Below are 22,846 nucleotides of genomic sequence, written 5' to 3' on the forward strand. Positions count from 1 at the left end.
TCCAGGATCTGGGGCCAGAGAAGTGAGAAGGTTGTTAATGTTCACCTGTTGGTAAGGTCCTAAGCCCCAGCTGTCCTCACACTCAGGTGCTGGGACCTGGCTGGGGGTGCTGTAGCCAAGGGATCCTGTGTGGGGGAAGGCGGAAGCGCAAGGGGACTGGCAGATGGGGTGGCAGGGCCCTCTTCCCTCCGGAATCTGACCCAAAACACTTCCTCTCCACCCTCAAAGCCAGGCTGGGTTAGCACTGGCCCGTGCTGGGTGCTCTGCCCAAGACCTGGCTCTTCACACTGAGCAGAAAGAACCACATGGCTAGCGAGAACCGGATAAAGACCAGGACCCAGGATGCCCCAGGCCCCACAGTCACTCCCACAGCAGCCTGGGTTCCTCAATGGGCCTGGCCACGCTGCCCCTGCCTGAAATGCCAGCGAGGCACACAGACTGTCCACAGCCGGGAGCCCCAGACGGTCCTGACGCCCTGCCGTGGCAACACCCCTGCCGTGCCTATCCCCTGATGCTCGGCCTGGCCTCCCGAGCTCCACCTTGAGGTAGGCGGCCTCCGTCTCCGCGATGGTCCGGTCGAACTCGTTGCGAGAGGCAATCTTGCGTGCCAGGTTCTCGTTGACGCGGGCCAGCTTCTCTGTCAGCTGCCTCACCTCATTCTGCAGCCGCTGCTTCTCGTCCTCCTCCTCCTGTATCTGCCGGCACAGCTCCTCCCGCTTCTGGCACAGCTCCTCTATGCCTGGGGGCCGGGAGGGGCGGCGCTGTGGGCCCAGGGCAGGAGCGCGGCGGCGGAGGGCGGGCCTCCTTCCACCCGAGGAAGCCAGAGTCAGGCACCACCCACGAGCGCCCGGCGCGGGGCCTGCGAGCCAGCGAGGGCTCGGGCCACGGACACCCAGCCTCCGGCACGGAGGGCTCTGCTCAGCCGCGCGATGCCCGCAGCGAGGCGGGTCCAGGGGCACCCCGCTGCGAGCCGGGAACCCAGCCCTGCGGCCCTCCCGACCTCCCCGTCCCGGCTGCGCCGCTCACACTTGACCAGCTCGTTGTTGTAGTTCTGCAGCGCCGCGCCCTGCTGGGTCATGGTCAACGCCGCCCGGGGCCCCGCCACCCCAACCGCCGCGGAAGCAGCGCTGTCCGCGCCTGCGCACGACTCCCCCACGGCGCGCCGAACTAGCGCGTCATCGCTGAGCGCCTTGTGCGCGTCATGGCCGCGCGTGCAGACGTGCGTCATCGCCGCGCGCCGCGCCGAGCGAATCTCGGAGTCGGTGGGTGCAGATGGCGGCGGCAGTTGTGGTGGCGGAGGGGGACAGCGACTCCCGGCCCGGACAGGAGTTGTTAGTGGCCTGGAACACCGTGAGCACCGGCCTGGTGCCGCCGGCTGCGCTGGGGCTGGTGAGGCCTGGGAAGAGAGGGGCGGCCCCGCGCGGAGTTTCCGGGACCGTAGGCGCTTTGGGGCGGCTACCCTCGGGTTCATACGGCTCTGTCCATCATCCGCCTCTGTCCTGTCCTGCCATTTCCCACCACCTTTCCGTTTCGTTTCGTTCAGCTCCGCTGACAGCCCTTCCATAGCTTCGGCCCAACGTCCGGGCAGCACGGACAGGGGGCAGCGGAGTTTTTGCAGCCTCCCCCTCAGCTCTTTCCCTTCCCCGCCTCTCCCCACCTCTATGTTGTGTTCCCCTCGCCTCACGGCTTTCTGCGCTCCAGGTGTCTTCCCGGACCAGCGGTGCAGTCCCGCCAAAGGAAGAGGAGCTCCGGGCGGCGGTGGAGGTTCTGAGGGGCCACGGGCTACACTCGGTCCTGGAGGAGTGGTTCGTGGAGGTGCTGCAGAACGATCTGCAGGCCAACATCTCCCCTGAGTTCTGGAATGCCATCTCCCAATGCGAGAACTCTGCGGATGAGCCCCAGTGCCTTTTGCTGCTCCTTGACGCTTTTGGCCTGCTGGAGAGCCGCCTGGATCCCTACCTGCGTAGCCTAGAGCTGCTGGAGAAATGGACTCGCCTGGGCTTGCTGATGGGCACTGGTGCTCAGGGGCTGCGAGAAAAAGTCCACACTATGTTGCGCGGAGTCTTGTTCTTTAGCACCCCCAGAACCTTCCAAGAGATGATCCAGCGTCTGTATGGGTGCTTCTTGAGAGTCTATATGCAGAGTAAGAGGAAGGGGGAAGGGGGCACAGACCCGGAACTGGAAGGGGAGCTGGACAGCCGGTATGCCCGTCGCCGGTACTACCGGCTCCTGCAGAGCCCGCTGTGTGCAGGGTGCAGCAGTGACAAGCAACAGTGCTGGTGTCGCCAGGCTCTGGAGCAGTTCCATCAGCTCAGCCAGGTCTTGTGAGTAGTCTGTCCCGATGGCCATGCCCTTGCTCCTTCTGGTTCCCCGCTGCTCCCCTGGGTCCAGCTGGCCTCAGCAGAGAGCTGGTGAGCCGTCCTGATAACCAGGAACATGACAGAGAGAGAGTCCCAGGGATTCCTGTGCAGCGTGTCCTGGACACAGGTGTCTCTCTTCTGTCACTCACCTTCAGTCCCACAGATTCATGCCTTGACCCTGGTAAGGCCCTACGTGGCTTGTGTCTGCAGCAGCAAATTTCTTAGCAACTCCAAACTTCCTGGACTCTGCAGAATTCCACTGTGCCTTTTGTTGATCCTGGGGAGGAATGATTCTCACTCTGGTCGACATTCCTTGCCCTGTAATTGTGAACAGAAGCTTGCTGCTGCTTCTCTCCAGGAAGATCAGGTCACTGTGAGGGCAAGCAGTCTCTTGTTAGTTTGGAGAGGAGAGGGGTTTGTTGTGAGAGACAGGTCCTGTTGTAGTTCTCTAGCAATTGTCACACCTTTGGCCATTTGTGGTGGTTTTGTCACATTGAACGGAGGTGTAGCCATGCAGCTATTTGAGAGGCCTTAGGTGGACTAAAGGACTAAAGGAGTGCTCCTGTTGCTGGCAGGGGTCAGGGAGACCGTGAAGGGCTTCTGTTGGGCTCATCCCTGCAAAAGTTACATGGCAACTTTTCTCATCCTCCTCTTGAGTCCTTTTGTCACTGTAGACCAGAGACTGCACTGAAAGGCACAAACAGTGGCATCTGTACCTCTGCGGCCAGGGTAGCAGTGCAGTTGGTTGTCGTTTCAGAGTTGATCCTAGGAGATAAGGCTAGGGCCCCCGACAGCCACACCTGCTGCCACTGATCACATGGGGAAGGCCAGTGTCCCTACCTGGATAGAGGCCAGCTGGGCGGGGACAGCAGAGCCTGGGAGTGCTCTGTGCTCCCAGTGGCTTCTTGAAGCCTTTGGTACAACCGCCCCCCACAGCTGAGGATTGTGGGGAGGTGTGTGCTGGGTGTGTGTGTGTGTGTGTGCTGCATGCACTCTACAGGCAGGGCAGTCGTGGCATGGGGCCGTTCTGGGCTAGAGGGGCCGGTGTGTGCTCTGGGTGCCCCATGGCCAGGGCTCTCCTCTAGACACAGGCTCAGTCTGCTGGAGCGGGTCAGTGCCGAGGCTGTGACCACCACCCTGCACCAGGTGACCCGGGAGAGGATGGAGGACCGTTGCCGAGGCGAGTACGAGCGCTCCTTCCTGCGTGAGTTCCACAAGGTGAGGACCCCTCCCTTGGGCTGTGCCCCGCTGGGGACAGGGGAGTAGGTTTCTGGCAAACCTGACACCTGGCTTCAGAAGCATCCAGAGCATGGAGGCCTGGGTGGGCCCAGACCGGGTGGTGGCTGGAGCTGTCTTGATATGGGGTAGAGACCAGTACTTCTGGGCCCTGGTGACAGTGAGGACGCATCTGAGGTGCGCTCTTTGGATCTGCGCAGAATCCCATGGCTGCAGGCAGTATCGGGCCAGGATCCCGAGGGGGCTACCTCAGGCAGGTGTGGCGAAGCTGGGCCCACCAGAGGAGCCACTGAATGGACCCCCTTCTCCTGTTTGCCGCCCTACTTGAGTGTGGACTCGCTTGGCCGGTCCCTAATGGACTGACCTACAGCCAGCCTGCACCACAGCGGGGAGCGAGACACCCTCACATGGGGCCTCCAGGCACCTGTGCTGTTGGGGTGTGGTCTGGGGCTCTGCTCTGGGCTCCCGGAGCCATAGGGGAGCTGGGCCCAGCCATGTGGGTCCCCCCCATCCTGTTCCCATGTGTCACCTGTCCTTTCCTCAGTGTTTCAGAGTCCCCCTACTGAGGTGCAGATTGGCTGTGATGCTGGGCTTTCAAAGAGGGAGGGTGTCCCCAAAGCGGTGGGCAAGAGTGGGTAGTAGGGTGGAGAAGGTGAACATCCGTGCGGTCTTGCCACTGGGTAGCAGGTCTGTGGGGCATGAGCACGCCTGGGCCCCGCGGCGGAATTGCCACCTAGAGGTTTGTGCTCGCCTGGGCCCCCCGGCTGGTCTCAAGGGCGTGTTTATCCATCTAAGTGGGGGCAAGTGTGCCCACCAGGCACAGCGCACAGGTCGTGTGTGTCTGTCATGTCTCACGCTAGGGTTGCTGCTGCCAGTGATAAGTGTGGGCACTGGCGCGTGTGAGAGGCATGGAGACCGCAGGGGGGCCGGGACGTCGCCTTTTGGGCCATCACCCACCCTGCAGGTTTTGATGTGCTCCAGCCTCCAGACACAGGTGGCCTTTGGGCTCCCCTCGGTCCCGGCCGACAGGGTGGGTGGCCGCGAGGCTCCTCCCAGCCTCTGAGTCAGCCCGGGGCTCACCGTGCCTCCCTGCAGCTCACACTAGCGTTCTCCTGACAGTGGATCGAGCGGGTGGTCGGCTGGCTCGGCAAGGTGTTCCTGCAGGACGGCCCCGCCAGGCCTGCGTCTCCCGAGGCCGGCAACACCCTGCGCCGTTGGCGCTGCCATGTGCAAAGGTTCTTCTACCGCATCTACGCCAGCCTGCGCATCGAGGAGCTCTTCAGCATCGTCCGAGGTGGTCCTGCCCCGGCCGCGGGGTCTGCTGTCCCGTCTGGGGAGTCTTCCCAGGGCCTTCGCCGTGTCTGCTCTGTGTCTGCGTCTGGGCTCTCTGTGTCTGCATCTGGGGCTCCCAGGGCCTTCGCCGTGTCTGCTCTGTGTCTGCGTCTGGGGCTCCCAGGGCCTTCGCCATGTCGGCTCTGTGTCTGCATCTGGGCTCCCTGTGTCCACGTCTGGGGCTCCCCGTGCCTTCGCTGTCGCTCTTGCAGGGGGGTGCACCGGGCAGTGCTGGGACTGACCCCACTGCGGCGTCCCCCGTGCCTGGATCAGGGCAGGTGTGGCAGATGCTGGACAGTGCTTCTGGGTGTCCACTGCTGTGCTGCCTTGGCCTTGGCTTCTGCTGGGGACTGGCCCCTGGGTGTTGCTCTGTCCACCCTGTGGCATTGTGGTCAAATGCATCAGCACGCCAGAGTGTCGGGGGGATGTCTGGTGCCCAGCAGGTGGTCTCATCATCGTCCTGGGGCTGGCAAGCGCGTGTCCTCTCCCACACTGCACACACTCTGCACCAGCCTGCACGTGCGCACGCATCTGTGTCTGTCCCTGAGGGATGTTCCTCTTCTTGTAGACTTCCCAGACTCCCGGCCAGCCATCGAGGACCTCAAGTACTGCCTGGAGAGGACGGACCAGAGGCAGCAGCTGCTCGTGTCCCTCAAGGCTGCCCTGGAGACTCGGCTCCTGCATCCAGGTGCTGTGTGCTGCCCGGCCACCCAGCACTCTGGGCTTAGACACTCACCAGGGGACCCATGTCCAGGGAGCCTGGGGCCTAGTCTGCCAGCCCTGGACTTGTAGGTCTAAGGAAGAAATGGGTTGAGAAGCAATTGGTGAGGTCCTTAGGGGATCTGAGGTGCCCGTCAGCTTGCTTGTTTCTTCTTTGGAGGGAGTCAGGACTGACCGGTAGGTCTGAGGTGATGAGACTTAGTTCTCTCAGAACAGACCTCCCTGCAGGGCGGGACCTGTGAACAGGTAGAGGTGGGGATGGGGGGACAAGGGAACGAGGCTGCAGTGGGGACCTGTAGACCACCTACCGGCATGGCCAGCTGTCTACTCGGGCGTTGCCCCTGGGAGGCTGTGGTCCCGGGCACTGTATGACTGCTGGCTTCTGCCCTGGCTGTAGGCGTCAACACGTGTGACATCATCACCCTCTATATCTCTGCCATCAAGGCGCTGCGCGTGCTGGACCCTTCCATGGTCATCCTGGAGGTGGCCTGTGAGCCCATCCGCCGCTACCTGAGGTGAGGGCCGCAGCTGGCCCAGGAGCCACTGGGACCCTGGGCATCCTGCTGAGCTCCTCGTGGTCCTGGGGGGCAGCCGGAGGGTGTGTTCGGCCGTCAGGACACAAGGTCTCCCCCGGCTGGGCTGAGTGCACGAGATCAGGCCCGAGGCTCTTTCCTTTCCTCTTGCCCGTGCCAGGCACCTGTCCTTGTCACACGGTGTCACCGTGCCCTCTGTGTGCAGCTGCCAGAGGCCCACCACAGCCCTTCCTCAGCCTCCCCATCTCCAGCACAGAGAGAAGCTCTTCCACTTGGCCTCGCCTTGGTGCTGACCAGTCCCCAAGGCCGACCAGGCAAGGAGAGTGGGCTCTGCTGTCCTGGCCTTTCCCACGGCAAGGAACAGACACTCCCTGGGGCTGTTCGGTGGAGAATGTGTTGGGATGAGGACCTTGACATGGCTGCCTGGGAATTCCTCAGGGGTTGCAGAGGCCCTGGCCCGGGGCTGGCAGGCACAGTGGCCCCCAGGAACCGAGCAGCAGGAGCCGGTGGAGTCTGGCCCCTACCTGGACTCGTTTGGTGCTTTGTGGCTGTAACTGGCCTGGCTTCTGAGCCAGTTCTTTGTTTTTTCTTTTTTTTTTTGAGACGGAGTCTCACTCTTTCGCCCAGGCTGGAGTGCAGTGGCGCGATCTCTGTTCACTGCAAGCTCCGCCTCCCGGCTTCACGCCATTCTCCTGCCTCAGCCTCCCGAGTAGCTGAGACTACAGGCGCCCGCCACCAAGCCTGGCTAATTTTTTGTATTTTTAATAGAGATGGGGTTTCACCATGTTAGCCAGGATAGTCTTGATCTCCTGACCTCGTGATCCGCCTGCCTCGGCCTCCTGAAGTGCTGGGATTACAGGCGTGAGCCACCGTGCCCGGCCCTTTTTTCTTTTTCTTTTTTTTGAGGCAGGCTCTCGCTCTGTCGGAGTGCAGTGGCAGAATGCTGTCTCCCTGCAGCCTCGGACACCTGGGCTTAAGTCTTCTGGCTTAGTGTCCCTAAGTGCTGGGATTGCAGGTGCGCAGGCCGGCCTTGCGCTCGCAGCTCCTGCTGCTCCCAAGTAACGTTGGGTTTATTTGTTTTTAAGGAGTCTGACGGGCCTGTGTTTAGTACATAGCCCGTCACCACTGAGTGTAGAGGCAGGGTCGGTGGTGCTGGCCTAGATGGGGCCGGGACTGGAATGAGTGGTGGGAGGTGCACGCGGGGTGTCCACACTGTGGGCCACAGCAGCACTCACATCGGCAGGACACGGGAGGACACAGTGCGGCAGATTGTGGCTGGGCTGACGGGGGACTCGGACGGGACAGGGGACCTGGCTGTTGAGCTGTCCAAGACCGACCCGGCGAGCCTGGAGACAGGCCAGGACAGCGAGGATGACTCAGGCGAGCCAGAGGACTGGGTCCCGGACCCCGTGGATGCCGATCCAGGTTAGCTTGCCCCACATGGTCCCTTTCACCAGTGTGGGGGGTGCTTCAGCCAGGCCGTCCGCTCTGGACTCATCCCTTGTCACAGAGCTTGGCTGTGTCAGGTGTCGCTAGTGTCTCAGAGGCTTGAGGGTGTCAAAGGTCAGGGCAGTGCTCCGCCACCTGCCAGCCTGGGCAGGCCGGTGATGGGCTGTTTTCCTCTGTGGCTGGTCACTCTGGCCGTGGGGGATGCCCTGCCTCCCACCGCTTGTGAGCTGTGGGGTGTCCCTGCCCCACCACTGCACCTGGCAGAGGAGTGAAGATGTGGGTGACCCCTGAGCTCTGTACTGATTTGGGCCTCAAAGTCCCGTTAGGGTGCCAGCTCCTGCTCAGAGCCCATCTGTGCCTGGCCCTCGTCTGCCAGGGCTCTGAGGGCTGTGGGGCCCAGGCCTGGCCCCTGCCCTGGCACAGATGGTAAGTCTTCAACACATCTTTAGTCTCTCTCAGAGGAAAACCCCAGGACCTTTGGCTTGTCCCCTAAGCCTGCATGGGAGTCCCGGAAGGTCCCTGTGGGGTGAGAGGGGCTGGGGATTGAAGCTGTTGCTCCAGGACCTGACTCCAGGTCTCCCGGGAGGCTCAGGGCTGCTCCCAGCCTCGAGGGCCTTCAGGAAGAGCCATGCTGGGCTGTGCCGTCTGGCTGGGCGGGATGGGAGGAGGGCGGCCCTGTCCTTGCCCAGGTGCCTGTCAGGTGACACCCCTGCCCCCACCATGCCAGGGAAGTCGAGCTCCAAGCGGCGTTCATCGGACATCATCAGCCTGCTGGTCAGCATCTACGGCAGCAAGGACCTCTTCATCAATGAGTACCGCTCGCTGCTGGCCGACCGCCTGCTGCACCAGTTCAGCTTCAGCCCCGAGCGGTGAGGCCTGTGACGCGCCGGCCGTCTCCAGGGGTGCCGGGGCCTTTGCCCAGCCTCTGTCGGGACTGGGCCCTGACGCCGTGCCTGGGGCCTGGTTGGAGCTGTGCTTCCGCCCCCACTCCTGGCTGGGGGTGTGCTAGCCATTGGGGTGCCCACACAGGCTCCCTGCTCTGCCTGGGGGGCACCCCCGTGCCCTGCCACAGGTGCTCCTTGGGGCTGGGGCTCATCACGACCCCCTGCCCAGACGCTCGTCTTTCCAGGGAGATCCGCAACGTGGAGCTGCTGAAGCTGCGCTTTGGCGAGGCCCCAATGCACTTCTGTGAAGTCATGCTGAAGGTGGGTCCCAGCCCCGCCCGCTGCCCGGCCACCCCGCAGGTCCCCCGTGACACCGGCTCCTCCTCAGGACATGGCGGACTCCCGCCGCATCAATGCCAACATCCGGGAGGAGGATGAGAAGCGGCCAGCAGAGGAGCAGCCACCGTTCGGGGTCTACGCTGTCATCCTGTCCAGTGAGTTCTGGCCGCCCTTCAAGGACGAGAAGCTGGAGGTCCCCGAGGATATCAGGGCAGCCCTGGAGGCTTACTGCAAGAAGTATGAGCAGCTCAAGGTACCTCCGTGCCAGGCCACCCCATGGGCTCTCGGCACCCCTACCCTGCACTGCGGGGCTCCCAGCAGCCTGGTGCCTGTGGCCGCCTCGTTGTCACCCGAGTGTCTCTGGGTTGGTCCCATCTCGCAGCCGCCTCTGCAGGAGAGGGAGTGGGCCTGGCCCACGCTCTCTCCGCCTTCCTCCCAGCAACCCCGTGTCCCCTGTGAGCGAGCATCCCCGTGGGCTTCCTCCCAGTGAGCCCGTGCCCCCTGTGCCCCCTGTGCCCCCTGTGACCGAGCGTCCCCGCGGCCCACAGGCGCTTGGGTGGGCTGTGCTGGGCCCAGGTCTCCTGAACTGCTTCATGGGGACCCCTGTGGCCACAGCAGGCCCTGCCCTCTGAGCGTTTCCTCCTCTTTTGCTATCCACCCTCTGCCTCTCAGAACCGGGGCTTGGGGTGCCTTGCGTCACTGCAGGGAGGCAGCTAGGGAGCCAGGGTTGCCCTCTGCCCAGGGCAGCACTCCCAAGCGCACCTGACCCCCAGGACCCCAGCCCTGCCCCCTTCTCCTGGTCTGTTTCCTTGAGAACTGCCTTTGCAGGCTCCAGTGGTACTTGAGGACCGGGGTTATGGGTCTGTGGTGGGAGTAGGAGAGGAGCAGATGTGGGGAGTGGAGGAGTGAGCCCTGGCCTGGAGGTCACTGGCAGATGGGGACAGTGTGCCCAGAGGATGGTATTGGCCACGTTTGGCTCACTTCCCCTGGCAGCACTGCTGAGATCCCAGCAGTCCCAGTACAGGCGTCCAGAGCCTGAGGGATGGAACTAGGCTTGGCGGTTCTTTCCCTGAGCTCATAGTCAGGTGGGAGGTGTCAGCTCGGGGAGGAAGGGGTCGGGATGGTCGTCACAGGCGGGTTCCAGGGCTTTCTGTCTGATGTGTGGGGCCTGTGAGGCCTCCGGTGTGCCCAGCGAGTGCTCAGGACTGGGGGGAGGCGGGCACCCCAGCGGGGGACATGTGAGGAGAGGGTCCTGGGGCACAGCCGGCATCCAGTCTGCAGACCCCAACCCCAGGTACCCCAGGAAGGGGATGGTCCAGCCTCGGCCCAGGCAGGAGGAGCAGCCTCAGGACAGAGCCGCCAGGAGGCCGGTGGGCGGGCGGGGCTGAGTTCAAGGGAGGGTCCACAGCTTCTCCAGGTCTGCTGTGAAGGAGGCTGGACCTAGATGTGTTTTCTTTTTTTCTTTTGCAAGTAAGAGGGCCTTGCTGTGTTGACAGACCAAGGGAACTTACTCCTAGAGGAGGGCAGGGCGATGTGTCCACTTTAGAAACCAAGGGGGAAGCTTCCTTCCGGAGACAGACAAGGGGAGGGCCAGGCGGAGGCCCCCAGGGCGGGAGGCCAAGGGGCTGTGGTAGGGCCGGGCTGCTGACCACGGTGGCGAATGCCTGCTGCCTCCCTCCAGGCCTCAGCTTGGCTCTGGAAGAGTCCAGGCGTCCCTTGCAGCTTGTGGAGGGTCTGTGTGGCTTGCACCTGCTCCCGGTGGAAAGGAGCACCCTGGCCATCCCCGCACCTCGAGCTCTGGCCTGTGCTACAGCCTGGTGTCTCTGGAGCCTGCGGGCACCGTGCCCCACTGCGTTCTGGTACAAATCATCTGTGTGGCCCGGCTCCGTGCTCGGTCCCTTTCCCCCTGCCCCTCTGGCTGCCTCAGGCTCTCCAGCGTTGCTTCCAGGCAAGGCCCCAATGGCCTCTCTCCAGGGTCCCACCTTGGGTCCCAGGCATGACTCAGCCACTGCCCGTTGCTCAGGCCTGATGTGCTGGGACAGCCACACTCTAGTGCCCTTTGTCTTAACTTCAGTGGGACACAGGAGTGGCTCAGGGAGGCCCCGGGGCTGTGCTGAGAGGTCCCACCAGCAGAGCTCCTGGCCGAGCGACCTTGTTGGACACGTGGCTGGCCATGCAGCCCACAGCGTCACCCCTGAGCCGGTTGCCCCTGAGCCCTTGCATGTGTCCTGCGGCAGGCTGACCAGTGGCGTTTGTGGAGGTCATGGCCTTGGAGCCAGAACTAGGACCTAGCAAGCCACTGACTCCACTTCCATTTTCTGTCCATAAAGAGGGGTTTGTTTCCATTAGAAGCTGCCGGATCCTGGAAGGACTCAGGAGCCCTTGGCCCACAGAGCAGGTGTGTCAGTGCCCCGGTGCTACCAGAACAAAGTACCACAAACCAGGGTGCTTAAAAGAAACGTATCATTTTACAGAAGTCAAAAGTCTAAAGTCAGGGTCAGCAGGGCCCTCCGAAGGCTCTAGGGGAGGCTGCTTCCTCCCCTCTTCCAGCTTCTGGGGGCTCCAGGAGCTCCGGGGCCTGTGGGTGCCTCACTCTGGTCTCTGCCGCGTCGCCCGTGATGTTCCCCCGTGTCTCTGTTCCTGTCTCCCTCTTAGAAGAACACTCTGTATTCCAGGGTGACGTCATCTTAATTATATCTTTAATGACCGTTATTTCCAAATAAGATCCCATCAGAGGCACCGGGAGTTAGGGGTTCATGTGTCATTTTTCGAGGGGCACAATTCAGTGCATGACAATTTGCCCCATGGTGGGCCCCTCCCACGTGCAAGTGACAGCCCCAGTGTCCCCAACAGTCTTCACCATTTCAGCATCAACTCCAAGTCCAAAATCTCATCTAACTACCATCCACACAAAGTTCCACACACAGCCTGTAAATGCATCTTAACGAGGTCCAGGTGAGGCTGGAGTGCGCGCCATTCCTCCAGCTGGGACGCCGTGAAATCAGCCAACAGATGATCTGTTTCAAAAGTTCAGCCGTAAGACAAGTATACACATTCCCACCCCAAAAGGGAAAACTGGGAGGAAAAAGGTTGGCAGGTCCCAAGCGAGTCCAAACCCAGCAGCCGAAATTCCACTTGACTTCCAGGCCTGCGAATCCTCTTTGGCCCCCGGCCCCATCCTCGGCCTGCAGGGGCAGCCCCGCCCCGTCAGCCTCGGCCTCGGCGGCTCTGCTCTTGGAGCCTGCCTTCCTTTCAGTCCAGCCCGGCAGCACTTCTGCTGGTGTAAAATTCTCACACCTTGTTGGCTTATGCAGCTCACCAGTGCCGAAGCCTTCAGACAGGCGGGTCCGCAGCCCTTTCCCGGAGGCCCCACCTGTCCCTGTCTGCTGCTGAGATGGTTAGTTGGATACACAGGTCACACCTCATGTCTAGCAAACCCTGGTCCAGCCACACCCTTGGCCACGTCTCAGAGCTGCCTGGATAGAGCATTTTTCAGATCCCCAAGGTCTGGTGCCTTTTTGCTTAATGGTCCCTGCCTCACTGATTGTTTCCCTCTTGCATTCTGCTATAAGTAGCAAGGAGAAGCCAGGTGGCACCTTCCACACTGCTTGGAAATCTCAGCTTGATGTCCAGGCTCATCAGCTGCAGGTCCCACTTCGCGCCCAACAGCAGAGCAGCAGCCAGCCAAGCTCTGTGCTGCCTCCTCTGGTTCCCAGTAGCACGGTCATTTCCATCTGAGACCTCACTGGAAGCACCTGTTGGGTCGGCATTGCTGCCGACATCCAGTCTGTGATGCTGTGTGCATTCTCCAAGACGGCGGCAGCTCTCCTCTTCCAGCCATTTCCAGGCTTGTCTTCATGCCTTTCTACCAACAGTCGTGCAGGCCTCACCAGTTCTTCCAGCCTCTCCCCATCACCCACTTCCAAAGCTGCTGCCACAGTTCTTGGTGTTAGGTTTCGGCAGCACCCTTCCTGGTACCAAAATCTGTTCATTTATTGTGGCTGCTGTAACAAAGTGTCACAAACTGGGTGGCTTAAAAAACAGAAATAGATTGCCTTAGTTTTGGAGGCTGGAAGTCCAAGATGAAAGTATTGGCAGCCTCGTTCCGTCTGAAACCTCTTAGAGACCTCCGTTGCCCCCCAGCTTCTGGTGTTTGCCACAGCCCTTGGTGTTTCTTGGCTTGTGGCCGCGTTGCTCTAGGTGGTCTCTGTCTTCGTGTGGCCCCCTCCCCGCCTGCCTGTGTCTTCCTATCTTTCCTTTTCTTAGAAGGACCCCAGTCAGTTGGATTAGGATACACCTCAGTTACATCTGCATCAACCCTGTTTGCAAATACGGCCACATTTCCAAGCACTGGGGGTCAGGAGGCCCCTGTAGCCTTTTCGGGACACACCTTATGATGCCGGCCCCATTGCCCTTTCATGGTGGCTGAGCAGGTGGGGACCCCACCCAGTCCTGTGCTCTCGCTGCTCACCTGCCTGCCAGGGTGGGGTGGGGCAGGTGGCTCTGGGAGCCCCTTTCTCACTGGGTACCAGGTGGCAGAGCCCATGGGCCTGAGCCCCCTGCAGCCGAGCTGCCCGTGCTGACCCTAGCCCTCCTTAGGCCATGCGGACCCTCAGTTGGAAGCACACCCTGGGCCTGGTGACCATGGATGTGGAGCTGGCCGACCGCACGCTGTCTGTGGCGGTCACCCCGGTACAGGCGGTGATCTTGCTGTATTTTCAGGACCAAGGTGAGCCCACCAGCCCCTAGCTGGTCTGCCCCGGCCACACGGCCCAGCTGTGGGTGAGGGGCTGTTCCCCAGTGAGGGTGTGGTTTGGGGCAGCTGCGCCAGCAGGCAGCACCCTTCCCTTTCCCACGGGCAAGGCAGGGTGGCCTGGGAGCCCCCCGACCTCTCGGCTGACAGGAGGCAGGGGAGGTGCAGCCTGTGCCCAGGCTGCCCAGCGTCCCGGTGACTCTGCACGCAGCCAGCTGGACCCTGGAGGAACTGAGCAAGGCGGTGAAGATGCCCGTGGCGCTGCTGCGGCGGCGGATGTCCGTGTGGCTGCAGCAGGGTGTGCTGCGTGAGGAGCCCCCCGGCACCTTCTCTGTCATTGAGGAGGAGCGGCCTCAGGACCGGGACAACATGGTGCTCATCGACAGTGACGACGAGAGCGACTCCGGCATGGCCTCCCAGGCCGACCAGAAGGAGGAGGAGCTGCTGGTGCGTGTGCAGGCCCCACGGGGGGCCGGGGGGCGGGGCGAGGCCTGCAGGTGCCTGACGGGGGCTGGCCTGTGTCCGCAGCTCTTCTGGACGTACATCCAGGCCATGCTGACCAACCTGGAGAGCCTCTCACTGGATCGTATCTACAACATGCTCCGCATGTTTGTGGTGACTGGGCCTGCACTGGCCGAGATTGACCTGCAGGAGCTGCAGGGCTACCTGCAGAAGAAGGTGCGGGACCAGCAGCTCGTCTACTCGGCCGGTGTCTACCGCCTGCCCAAGAACTGCAGCTGACACACCCGCCCGCCCGCCCGCCAGGCGCTGCCCTGCAGGTGCTCTCGTCCTCCTATGCCAGCCCCCGCCCGCCCGTGTCCCAGAATGCACTGCTGAGGAGCATGCCCACCCCCACCCCCGCAGTGTGCAGATTAAAGCAAGTCAGATCATCCTTTTCTGTCCTGGTGGCTTTGTGGGGCCCCCCACGATCCTCCTCTAGCCTGGGCCTCTCTCTCAGCCTGGCAGGGCCTGCTCCTCAGCAGCAGGTGAGGGGCCACCTAGGCCTACACATCTGCACTGGGAATGTAGCCTCCTGAGAGGATCCTGGGCCGCCCCCCACCCAGGGTGCTCAGGGAGCGGCACGTGAAGGTCCACGTCACACCCGGGCCACGGCTCAGGCAGCCACGGCCTAGGGCTTGGTGCTTGCTACCCGCCAGACCTCCAGCTCCATCCCTGCGCCTCTGGCCTTTAGAAGGAGCCCTGGGGTCACCCTCTGCTCAGCCTGTGCCCACCTCCACATGCTGGGCCAGGAGGTCTCGGGCGAGGTTGGGACGTTGTGTGGGTTCGGTTGGAATTGCTGAGGCTGGCGAATGACCTCTAGGCCAACACGCCTCATCTCTGGCAGTGAGGCTCTGCCGAAGGCTGTGCCCTGGTGGCCAGAGGGACTGGGCACTTGTCCCCTGCTCCACACTCAGGCAGGGTGGCCGGAGGGCTCAGCTTCACAGGTGTGCCTCAGAAAGGCAGGTCGCCCCTACGTCCTTCACACGTGTGGTCACGCGTGTGCAGGCTGCCCAGGTCCTGTCCTAGAGACTGGCACTAGGAGAGGGAGACGCCACAAAACTGAGCAAGGGCCCTAGGGTCCAGTTCTGGGCTCTTCTGCTGCTCAAACCTGGGCCTCTGTCCCAGAGGTGCCGTTTCCAGGCCAGACACGTTCCACCCCGATGGCGCTGTCCTCGCGGGGGACAAAGGCCCTTTGAACTGGTGCCTCGAGTCCCGCTCCTGCTGCAGCGCCTTCCCAGGCTGTGAGCTGCGCCTGGTTTCAGTGCTCCCACCGCTGTCCCCAGATGCCCTTGCTGGTTCCCACATGTCCACGGTCCTGGGCTCCTGCAGCGGCCGCCCAGCACCCTCCCACCTCTCCAGCTCTGGCCTGATGCCCTTGCTGGTCCCATGTCCATTGTCGTGGGTTCCTGCAGCCGCCGCCGAGCACCCTCCCACCTCCCCAGCTCTGGCCTGTTTGAGCCGTCCCGTTCAGTGGACATTCCTGCACCCTCCTTGCTCTGGAGAACTCTTGTTTGCCTCAGGGCTTGAAGGAGGAAGTGGCTGGGATTAGGCAGGCGCCAGATGCACAGCCTGTGCCCATCAGGCCTCTGCCCCGCCAAGGAGGGCTGCTTCCGCCTGTGCGGTATCTCCCCTCTAGCCCTGGGCCCTGCCACCTGCTCCACTTCACTCCAAGGCTGTCTGTGCTGCTGTCACAAAAAGAGGGACCCCTCTCCTGAATTCTGGTGGGATGGTCCCGATTGCTCTGATGCCCCCTCAGAGCAAGGTGGCCTTGCCTGGATCCCGCTGTCTATGGCCACCACCTGGCCCCAGGCTGGGTGTGCCATTGTCCTAACCAGGATACAAACCTGCTGGGCTGGCCTGTCGAGTGTCACTGCCAGCCTGGCTCTGGTACACCTTTTGTTCTGTGTCCTGTGGATTCCATCTCTGGTTGTGTCCTGAAGACAAGGGCGAAGGGTGCATCTCGGGTCACGGTGTCACTCGGCAAGTCAGAGGTCGGAGGACCCCAGCAGGAGGGTGCCTGTCAACAGGCGAGGGGGTCCCTGGTGACCAGGGCCACTGGGGCCAGACTGTGCCCGCCCCACCCCCCGTGTCCCATGGGTCCTGAGCTGGCAGAAGGCCTGGCCTCCGTTGGCTGTGGGGCAGGTGTTTCCTTTTGCTGCCTGGCGGTTTGCTTGGCAGGTCCAGAGGAGGGGAGGCTGGGAGGGCAGGGGCCTCTCTCCCGGCCTGGAATAGCAGGTTCAGGGAGGAGGGTGAAAGCAACCCTGGCCATGCCGGCCTGTGGTCGACTTCCTTGGGCAACGCTTGCCTTTTCTGCAGAGGGGAAAGCTCCTGGGGGCTCCAACTTCAGTGACACCTTTAGTCTGGAGCCTTGGATGGGGGATGTCCGGGAGGCAGGGCTTGGGGTCCTGCTCAGACAGGGGTGGCCAGTGTCCCGCAGACCTTTCCAAGTTGATGGGGGATTCCCTTGGGTGCCGGCAGCCCTTCTGACCTGAGCTTTGCTAGGGCGTGAGCCAGACCCTCCCAGAAGCAGTGGGGAGGGAGGCTGGGTGCAAGCCCACCCCCTTAGCCCTCCTTGGCCCCTTCCTGCCCCAGCCCTGGAGGAAGGTGACCTACAGCCAGCTGGAGCCCAGCCCACACGCTGAGCTGCCGCAGCCCTTATGCTGGGAGGGAGCTGAGGCCTAGGCTGCCTGCCGCCCACCCTGCAAGGTTGCCAGGCCACCGCACCCACATCGGGGCCTGGAGTGCTGCCCACCCCCTTTCACTGTGAAGGATTTGGCTGGGCGCAGTGGCTCACACCTGTAATCCCAGCACTTTGAGAGGCCGAGGCGAGCGGATCACAATGTCAGGAGATCGAGACCATCCTGGCTAACACGGTGACACCACTGAAGGACTGCCCGTAAGACCAGGACAGCCCCACTGCTGCCTCTGCCTCAGAGCTGGCCTGAGCTGGCTGGGCTCTCAGGCCTCTGTCCACCCTACCTGTCTCATTCCCAGAGCTGCTTGGCCATGGCTCCTTGAATTGCGGTGCCCAAGGGCAAATGACACACTGGCATTGTGAGCCCCCCCACCCCCACCTCACAGTCCTACTGTGAAGTCAGCACCTTCCAACAGTTCCGTCAGAGGTGTGCAGTGGGGCCAGGGCTGGACATGGCCCCCGGTCCCTGGCCTGTGTCCTGCCTGCGTGGCGGCCTCCTGGGCCTCACATATTTGTCCCTTCTGCTCATCCCTGCTGCAGGTGCCTCCTCCTGCCCCTGCACTCCGCTCCCAGCCATGGCTCCCCTTCCCCAGGCAAGGCGGGAGCTCTGGTGTCCTTCTGGTGGCTACCAGGGCAGGGGCAGACTTGGGGGCCCTCCGCAGGCAGGTGACCGGCCCGTGGCCATGTGGCCCTGTCTCTGCAGCTGGAACCTACTGTGAATGCAGCCTTGGCCTCAGCCGCGAGGCCCTCATCGCCCTCCTTGTGGTGCTGGCGGGCATCAGTGCCAGCTGCTTCTGTGCCCTCGTCATCGTGGCAATTGGTGTCTTGCGGGCCAAGGGGTGCGTGAACCCTGGGGCCGGGAGAGGATGGGAGTGAGGCCAGGCTGGCCGCCCTGGGCCCTTGGTCTTGCAAGAGGGGCTTTACCCCCTGGGTGGGCCGTCACCTGGGGTAGGAATGGCGTTTCCTAGGCGTGTGTTGGGGGAGGTCCGGGGGCCCAGCACTGTTCCAGGACTCATGTTGGCCTTCGTCCCCTCAGTGAAACATGCCCGAGACAAGTGGACAACAGGTGAGCACCAGGGAGGCCCTCGAGGGAGGCGCGCTGTCTCAGGGGAGGCCCTTGGCGGGGGGAGCTATCCCAAGGGAGTCCCTGGAGGAGGGGTGCTGTCCCTGGAAGAGGAGGGGTGCTGTCCCTGGAAGAGGAGGGGTGCTGTCCCTGGAAGAGGAGGGGTGCTGTCCCAAGGGAGGCCCTTTGTGGGGGTGCACTGTCCCAGACGCCGGCCTGTCCTGGGGGAACAAGGACACTACCAGCTCGTGATGACCCGGCCCGTCATGCAGGTTGGTGGAGAATTTTGGGGTCCAGGAAGATCGCATGGACCTGCACCCGGTTTACGTGGAGTCCCAGCTGATGGACGCTGACCTGGAGGTCTCCATGGTGCCACCACTAGAGGATCAGAGCCTTGTGGCCATCCCCATGGAGGCTTCTTCAGAGGAGCCGCCACCACCCCCGCCCCTACCACCTGAGTAGAGGGCTGAGGGCAGCTGGGGGAGGGGAATTAAAGCGTATTTAGTGGCTGTGCACTGTCCTCCCTGCAGGCCCTCCTGAGGGCAGCTGGGGGAGGGGAATTAAAGCTTGTTTAGTGGTTGTGCACCGTCCTCCCTGCAGGCCCTCACACCCCTCACGGCTGCATCATGGGGGGTGCACGCGCATATGGGTCTCATCAAAGCAGGGTGCCCAGGCCCCACAGCAAGTTCCCCTGTTCCTCTGCCCCATGGCAGGAAGCCATACCCCTAATGTTTCCACCTTCTCTGCCACAGCTGGTCAGCCCGGCTCCTTCCTGCACCCAGCTTTGGAAAGCCCCTAGAACAGGACCTGCAACTGGCAACTGTGAAAGGCGCTGGGTTTAACAGGAGGACTTGGGCTGCTACCCCTGCCCCACTGCACTGGTCTGTACCTCTATCCCAGGAGAGTCCTGGGGGGGAGGGGTGGGGCAGGCACGCCTCTCCTGCCTCGGGTGTGCTGTCTCCCTCCACCCCAAGGCCTGTCTCCAACCCAGGCCCCATCCAGCATGGGAATGGGACCATCCCTGCGTGGGGGCCACTCCGCATGTGCACGTTGGGATCACTTTGCGGAGCCTGGGTGGGGTCGAGACGGGTGAGGAGCAGGACCTCTGGGTTGCATTGCGTGTGGGCGCCTGTCGCAGCCGTGAGCTGGGCGGGTGCAGGTGGGCGGTGTCCTGCTGCTCAGGTCAGGGCTCGGCGGGCGCCCGGTGGTGGACAAGGCGGGGCGAGGTGGTCTTGATAGCGCTGTGGCCGGCGCTGAGCCAAGAGTAGTTTGGAGCTCCCGGACAGGTGGCTGGCGGTGCCGGGCGTTGGCTGTTTGCCCTGCCCCCGCCCCAAGCGTGGATCCAGCCGTGGGACAGGAACTGCCTGAGCTCGGGCCAGAGAGTTAATATTTGTGCAGGCGCCGCAGGAACGGGCTCCGCGGACGACGGGCTCCAGGGACGCACAGGCAGCGGGCCTCCCACCGCGGGTGCCGGGGGGCTGCCCCCATGCGGGGCCTTTCCTGGTCGCGGCCTCGGCCGCTGCTGCTGCTGCTGTTGCTGCTGCTGTCGCTGCTGCTGTCGCCTTGGTCTGTCTGGGCCCAGGTGTCGGCCACGGCCTCGCCCTCGGGGTCCCCGGGCGCCCCGGACTGCCCCGAGGTGTGCACGTGCGTGCCGGGAGGCCTGGCCAGCTGCTCAGCACTCTCGCTGCCCGCCGTGCCCGCGGGCCTGAGCCTGCGCCTGCGCGCGCTGCTGCTGGACCACAACCGCGTCCGTGCGCTGCCGCCAGGTGCCTTCGCGGGAGCGGGCGCGCTACAGCGCCTGGACCTGCGCGAGAACGGGCTGCACTCGGTGCATGTGCGAGCCTTCTGGGGCCTGGGCGCGCTGCAGCTGCTGGACCTGAGCGCCAACCAGCTGGAAGCACTGGCACCAGGGACTTTCGCGCCGCTACGCGCGCTGCGCAACCTCTCATTGGCCGGCAACCGGCTGGCGCGCCTGGAGCCCGCGGCGCTAGGCGCGCTCCCGCTGCTGCGCTCACTCAGCCTGCAGGACAACGAGCTGGCGGCACTCGCGCCGGGGCTGCTGGGCCGCCTGCCCGCTCTAGACGCGCTGCACCTGCGCGGCAACCCTTGGGGCTGCGGGTGCGCGCTGCGCCCGCTCTGCGCCTGGCTGCGCCGGCACCCGCTGCCCGCATCAGGTGAGCTGCTGGGGACGCGGGTCGGGGTCTGCAGGGCGGTGCGGCAGCCGCCACCTGACGCCGCGCCTTTGTCTGTGTCCCACAGAGGCCGAGACGGTGCTCTGCGTGTGGCCGGGACGCCTGACGCTCAGCCCCCTGACTGCCTTTTCCGACGCCGCCTTTAGCCATTGCGCGCAGCCGCTCGCCCTGCGGGACCTGGCCGTGGTCTACACGCTCGGGCCGGCCTCCTTCCTCGTCAGCCTGGCTTCCTGCCTGGCGCTGGGCTCCGGGCTCACCGCCTGCCGTGCGCGCCGCCGCCGCCTCTGCCTCCGCACCGCCGCCCTCCGCCCGCCGAGACCGCCAGACCCGAACCCCGATCCCGACCCCCACGGCTGTGCCTCGCCCGCGGACCCGGGGAGCCCCGCCGCTGCCGCCCAAGCCTGAGCGGCCGCGGCCGCCTGGAGCGCTCGAAGCTTCCCCCATGCCTTTGCCCTCCCTTTACACTGTCTGCCGGCGTCAACAAGCGACACAGACCGAAAACTGCGTGACATTCCTTTAGGCATCACCACTGCATACACCGGGAGGTGGGGGTTGGGCGGTGCGCGTCTGCACCCTGGGGACGGAGGGGCAGAGCGCGGCTGCGCACGGGCCGCACGGGGAAGGCACGCGCTCGGGCCCTGGGAGTGCTGGTCCTGTACAAGGTGGCGGGCCGGTCACGCACCCGGAGCGAGGGCGGGGGCGGGCGGCTGGCGCTCTCCCGTGCCCAAGGTGCAGGGCAGGGTTGAAGACAGTCCCGAGCCAGCGTCCGGGGACCCCCGGGGAGGCCCGTTCTGGGCTGCAGGCCGGACGAGGAGAGGAGGGGCTCAGCCCTCTCGAGTCTGGAGGAGGCGGCCCGAGGCGGCGGGAGGCGCTGCCAGCTGGGAAGTCAGGGACGGCCGTGGGGGAGGGCAGGGCCAGCCCCGGCGTGTGGGGTCAAGGGGCAGACGGGGTGTGGGTGGGCGGTGCCGCAAGAAGAGGGGAGGGTGGAGCTCAGGCTGCAGAGGAGCGCAGGCGCCCGAAGAGGGGCGACCCAGCCAGCTGGGGCCATAGGCCCCACTGTGGCTCAGGCTGGTGCTGCGGGAAGGATGGGGCTGCCGTCTCTGCTCCAAGCCCCTCCGCCTGGGGCCAGTTAGCCCCCGCTCCCCACTGCTCAGAGACCCCAGGGCCCTGCCTCTGCCGGAGCGCCCTGCGGCCCTGCCCAGCCGACTCAGCTCTGCCCCGTCCTCAGCCGCTCCGGTCCGCACCTTGGTCCAGCAGGGGCTGCCCGCCAGGCAGCGGGGCGGGCGGGCGGACGGACGGGAGGCCCAGGGTGGGCAGTCTCTGGGGCGGGTGGGCTTCCCTCAGGCCTTCCCGAGCAGCAGGACCCATCAGTGTCCTTGGCCGGGCTAACTGGGCAGGTGGGCGCCTCCGGGGGCCTCACACCACGGTGCTGACCGAGGGATCTGAGAGGTTGAGCGGGCCCGTGATATCAGTGGGATGGTACTGCTGCAAAATAGAAATACACAGACAAGGCGCCCGTTAGCCCCACGCTGGGGGCACGCGCGGGGCCGGGACGGGGTGGACCGGCCAGCCGGCCAACCGGCGGGCGGGCAGGCGCAGCCTGGGGGAGGCTGGGGGTGCTCCTCCCCCGACCCCGTGGTGCTCCGGGGCTCTGCGTGGGCCGGGCCGCTGTCCCGTCCGTCTGTCTGTCTGTCTGCGGGGGAGGGGGCAGAGGAGGGCGGGCGGGGAGTCTCAGCTCTCCCTATGACGGGAACACAGCTGCAGCTGGCCCTCCTCCCTCTCAATAGCGCGTCGCGGCAGCACTGTGTCTTTTTGGTTTTGCAAAGCGCCGCGTCCACCCCCGGTGCTCTATAAATAAGAACCAACAATCAATACCCGCTGGCCCCGCCGGCCGCCAGGGACCCCAGCCCTCAGCGCCCAGTGCCGCCCTGGCCCGGACCGGCCACAGGACAGGGGCAGGGGATCTCCGCAGCCGGACTGACCCCACCCTACCCAAAGGAGCCCCCCACCCACGCCTCCCTCTGAATAAGCTCGCAGCCCCAGAGACCAGGTGGGAGCTGGGCTGCCCTCCCCTGCCCAGACCCCCAGCTGGCAGTGCCCCCCACAGTTCAGCCTTGCAGGGCGGGGCCAGCCCCAGATGCCACGTGATGCCAGAACTGGCCCCAGAGGACAGTCCCTGGTGCCCAGAGAGGCTCGGGTGAGGGTTCCGCTGGGAACATGTCCCTGGGAGGGCACCATGAGGGTCTCTGAGCTGCACCTGGCCCCGCTCCAGGCAGGGCCCTGGGACCCAGTGTCACCCTCTGAAAGTGGCCCATCACCTGCACGACATTTGTGCTTGCCCCCCGTGGCTGCCTGCCCCAAATCGCTGTTTCTCCTGTCTGCCTGGACACCCCCTCTTCCCCAGCCTGCCCAGCCCACGATCCCTGCGCTATTCCCCCTCCCTGTTCCCTGCGGGACTCCTGGCTCAGACTTTGCAGCATCAGCTCTGCCCGCTTTCCGCAGCAGAGGTGGCTCCAGGAATGGTGCTTCCACCTGCTCCTTGAGCCTCCAGTGGCCCCCAGGCCTACAGGCTCTCACTGTCCACCCATCCTGCATGCCAAGTCCCTTCCCCAGGAAGCTGAGCAGCCAGGCCTCATGGGTCCCTCTTGGGGCACCCTGGTGGCTTCATCTCGGGATTTGGCTTGCTTGATGCCAAGTCCTGTCTGTGCCCTGGAGGTCTGCCCCGCTTCCGGTGCACTGAGGGGCGGGTGGCTGCAAATCGCACTTCCTCCCCCGGGCGTAAGCTTCTC

General features: G+C 64.1%; 4 protein-coding genes across 13 annotated transcripts in view; 3 read left to right on the top strand and 1 right to left on the bottom strand.

The window, feature by feature from the left end:
- Nucleotides 1–770: 770 nt before the first annotated feature.
- On the top strand, nt 771–14,498 carry ANAPC2 (anaphase promoting complex subunit 2). 2 transcript variants are annotated; one of them, XM_008970110.5, is made up of 13 exons: nt 771–1,389; nt 1,702–2,324; nt 3,446–3,578; nt 4,716–4,890; nt 5,497–5,616; nt 6,046–6,163; nt 7,425–7,606; nt 8,358–8,499; nt 8,760–8,835; nt 8,903–9,106; nt 13,453–13,582; nt 13,818–14,053; nt 14,135–14,498. In XM_008970110.5, the coding sequence occupies exons 1-13, from the start codon at nt 1,273–1,275 to the stop codon at nt 14,345–14,347; spliced, it is 2,469 nt and encodes an 822-aa protein (XP_008968358.1). In that variant the 5' UTR covers nt 771–1,272; the 3' UTR covers nt 14,348–14,498. The 2 variants fall into 2 exon arrangements, with proteins under 2 accessions (XP_008968358.1, XP_034785515.1); XM_034929624.3 differs by lacking the exon at nt 14,135–14,498 and adding an exon at nt 11,203–11,251 and having other exon boundaries at nt 813–1,389; nt 13,818–14,047.
- Nucleotides 14,499–17,212: 2,714 nt separating this feature from the next.
- TMEM210 (transmembrane protein 210) lies at nt 17,213–18,455 on the top strand. Its single transcript, XM_003817037.4, has 4 exons — nt 17,213–17,342; nt 17,506–17,641; nt 17,839–17,868; nt 18,138–18,455. Exons 1-4 carry the CDS (start codon nt 17,255–17,257, stop codon nt 18,325–18,327), a joined length of 444 nt encoding a protein of 147 aa, XP_003817085.1. The 5' UTR covers nt 17,213–17,254; the 3' UTR covers nt 18,328–18,455.
- LRRC26 (leucine rich repeat containing 26) lies at nt 17,694–20,556 on the top strand. The gene is made up of 2 exons (XM_003816997.5): nt 17,694–20,039; nt 20,125–20,556. Exons 1-2 carry the CDS (start codon nt 19,352–19,354, stop codon nt 20,460–20,462), a joined length of 1,026 nt encoding a protein of 341 aa, XP_003817045.2. The 5' UTR covers nt 17,694–19,351; the 3' UTR covers nt 20,463–20,556.
- A 3-nt stretch (nt 20,557–20,559) lies between these two features.
- Nucleotides 20,560–22,846, bottom strand: part of GRIN1 (glutamate ionotropic receptor NMDA type subunit 1) — a 29,698-nt gene continuing 27,411 nt past the window's right edge. For 5 of the 9 annotated variants that reach the window (XM_034929623.3, XM_034929619.3, XM_034929615.3 and 2 more), the window contains one exon: nt 20,560–21,542. In XM_034929623.3, coding sequence (XP_034785514.1) covers nt 21,474–21,542 — 69 coding nt within the window. In that variant the 3' untranslated portion in view covers nt 20,560–21,473. Of the gene's footprint in view, nt 21,906–22,846 lie in introns of all 9 variants that reach the window. The other 4 variants (XM_034929614.3, XM_034929620.3, XM_034929616.3 and 1 more) reach the window with 1 other exon arrangement.

Source organism: Pan paniscus, chromosome 11, assembly GCF_029289425.2.
Source record: "Pan paniscus chromosome 11, NHGRI_mPanPan1-v2.0_pri, whole genome shotgun sequence".
Lineage (NCBI taxonomy): Eukaryota > Metazoa > Chordata > Mammalia > Primates > Hominidae > Pan > Pan paniscus.

Bases quoted from the DNA above. Each gene is read 5' to 3' on its own strand.
- ANAPC2 (XM_008970110.5), top strand. From the start codon at position 1,273: ATGGCGGCGGCAGTTGTGGTGGCGGAGGGGGACAGCGACTCCCGGCCC. The intron at 4,891-5,496 runs GTGGTCCTGCCC...CTCTTCTTGTAG, and splicing joins GCTCTTCAGCATCGTCCGAG to ACTTCCCAGACTCCCGGCCA. The intron at 14,054-14,134 runs GTGCGTGTGCAG...CTGTGTCCGCAG, and splicing joins AGAAGGAGGAGGAGCTGCTG to CTCTTCTGGACGTACATCCA.
- TMEM210 (XM_003817037.4), top strand. From the start codon at position 17,255: ATGGCCCCCGGTCCCTGGCCTGTGTCCTGCCTGCGTGGCGGCCTCCTG. The intron at 17,343-17,505 runs GTGCCTCCTCCT...CTGTCTCTGCAG, and splicing joins TCTGCTCATCCCTGCTGCAG to CTGGAACCTACTGTGAATGC. The intron at 17,869-18,137 runs GTGAGCACCAGG...CCCGTCATGCAG, and splicing joins CCGAGACAAGTGGACAACAG to GTTGGTGGAGAATTTTGGGG.
- LRRC26 (XM_003816997.5), top strand. From the start codon at position 19,352: ATGCGGGGCCTTTCCTGGTCGCGGCCTCGGCCGCTGCTGCTGCTGCTG. The intron at 20,040-20,124 runs GTGAGCTGCTGG...TGTGTCCCACAG, and splicing joins GCACCCGCTGCCCGCATCAG to AGGCCGAGACGGTGCTCTGC.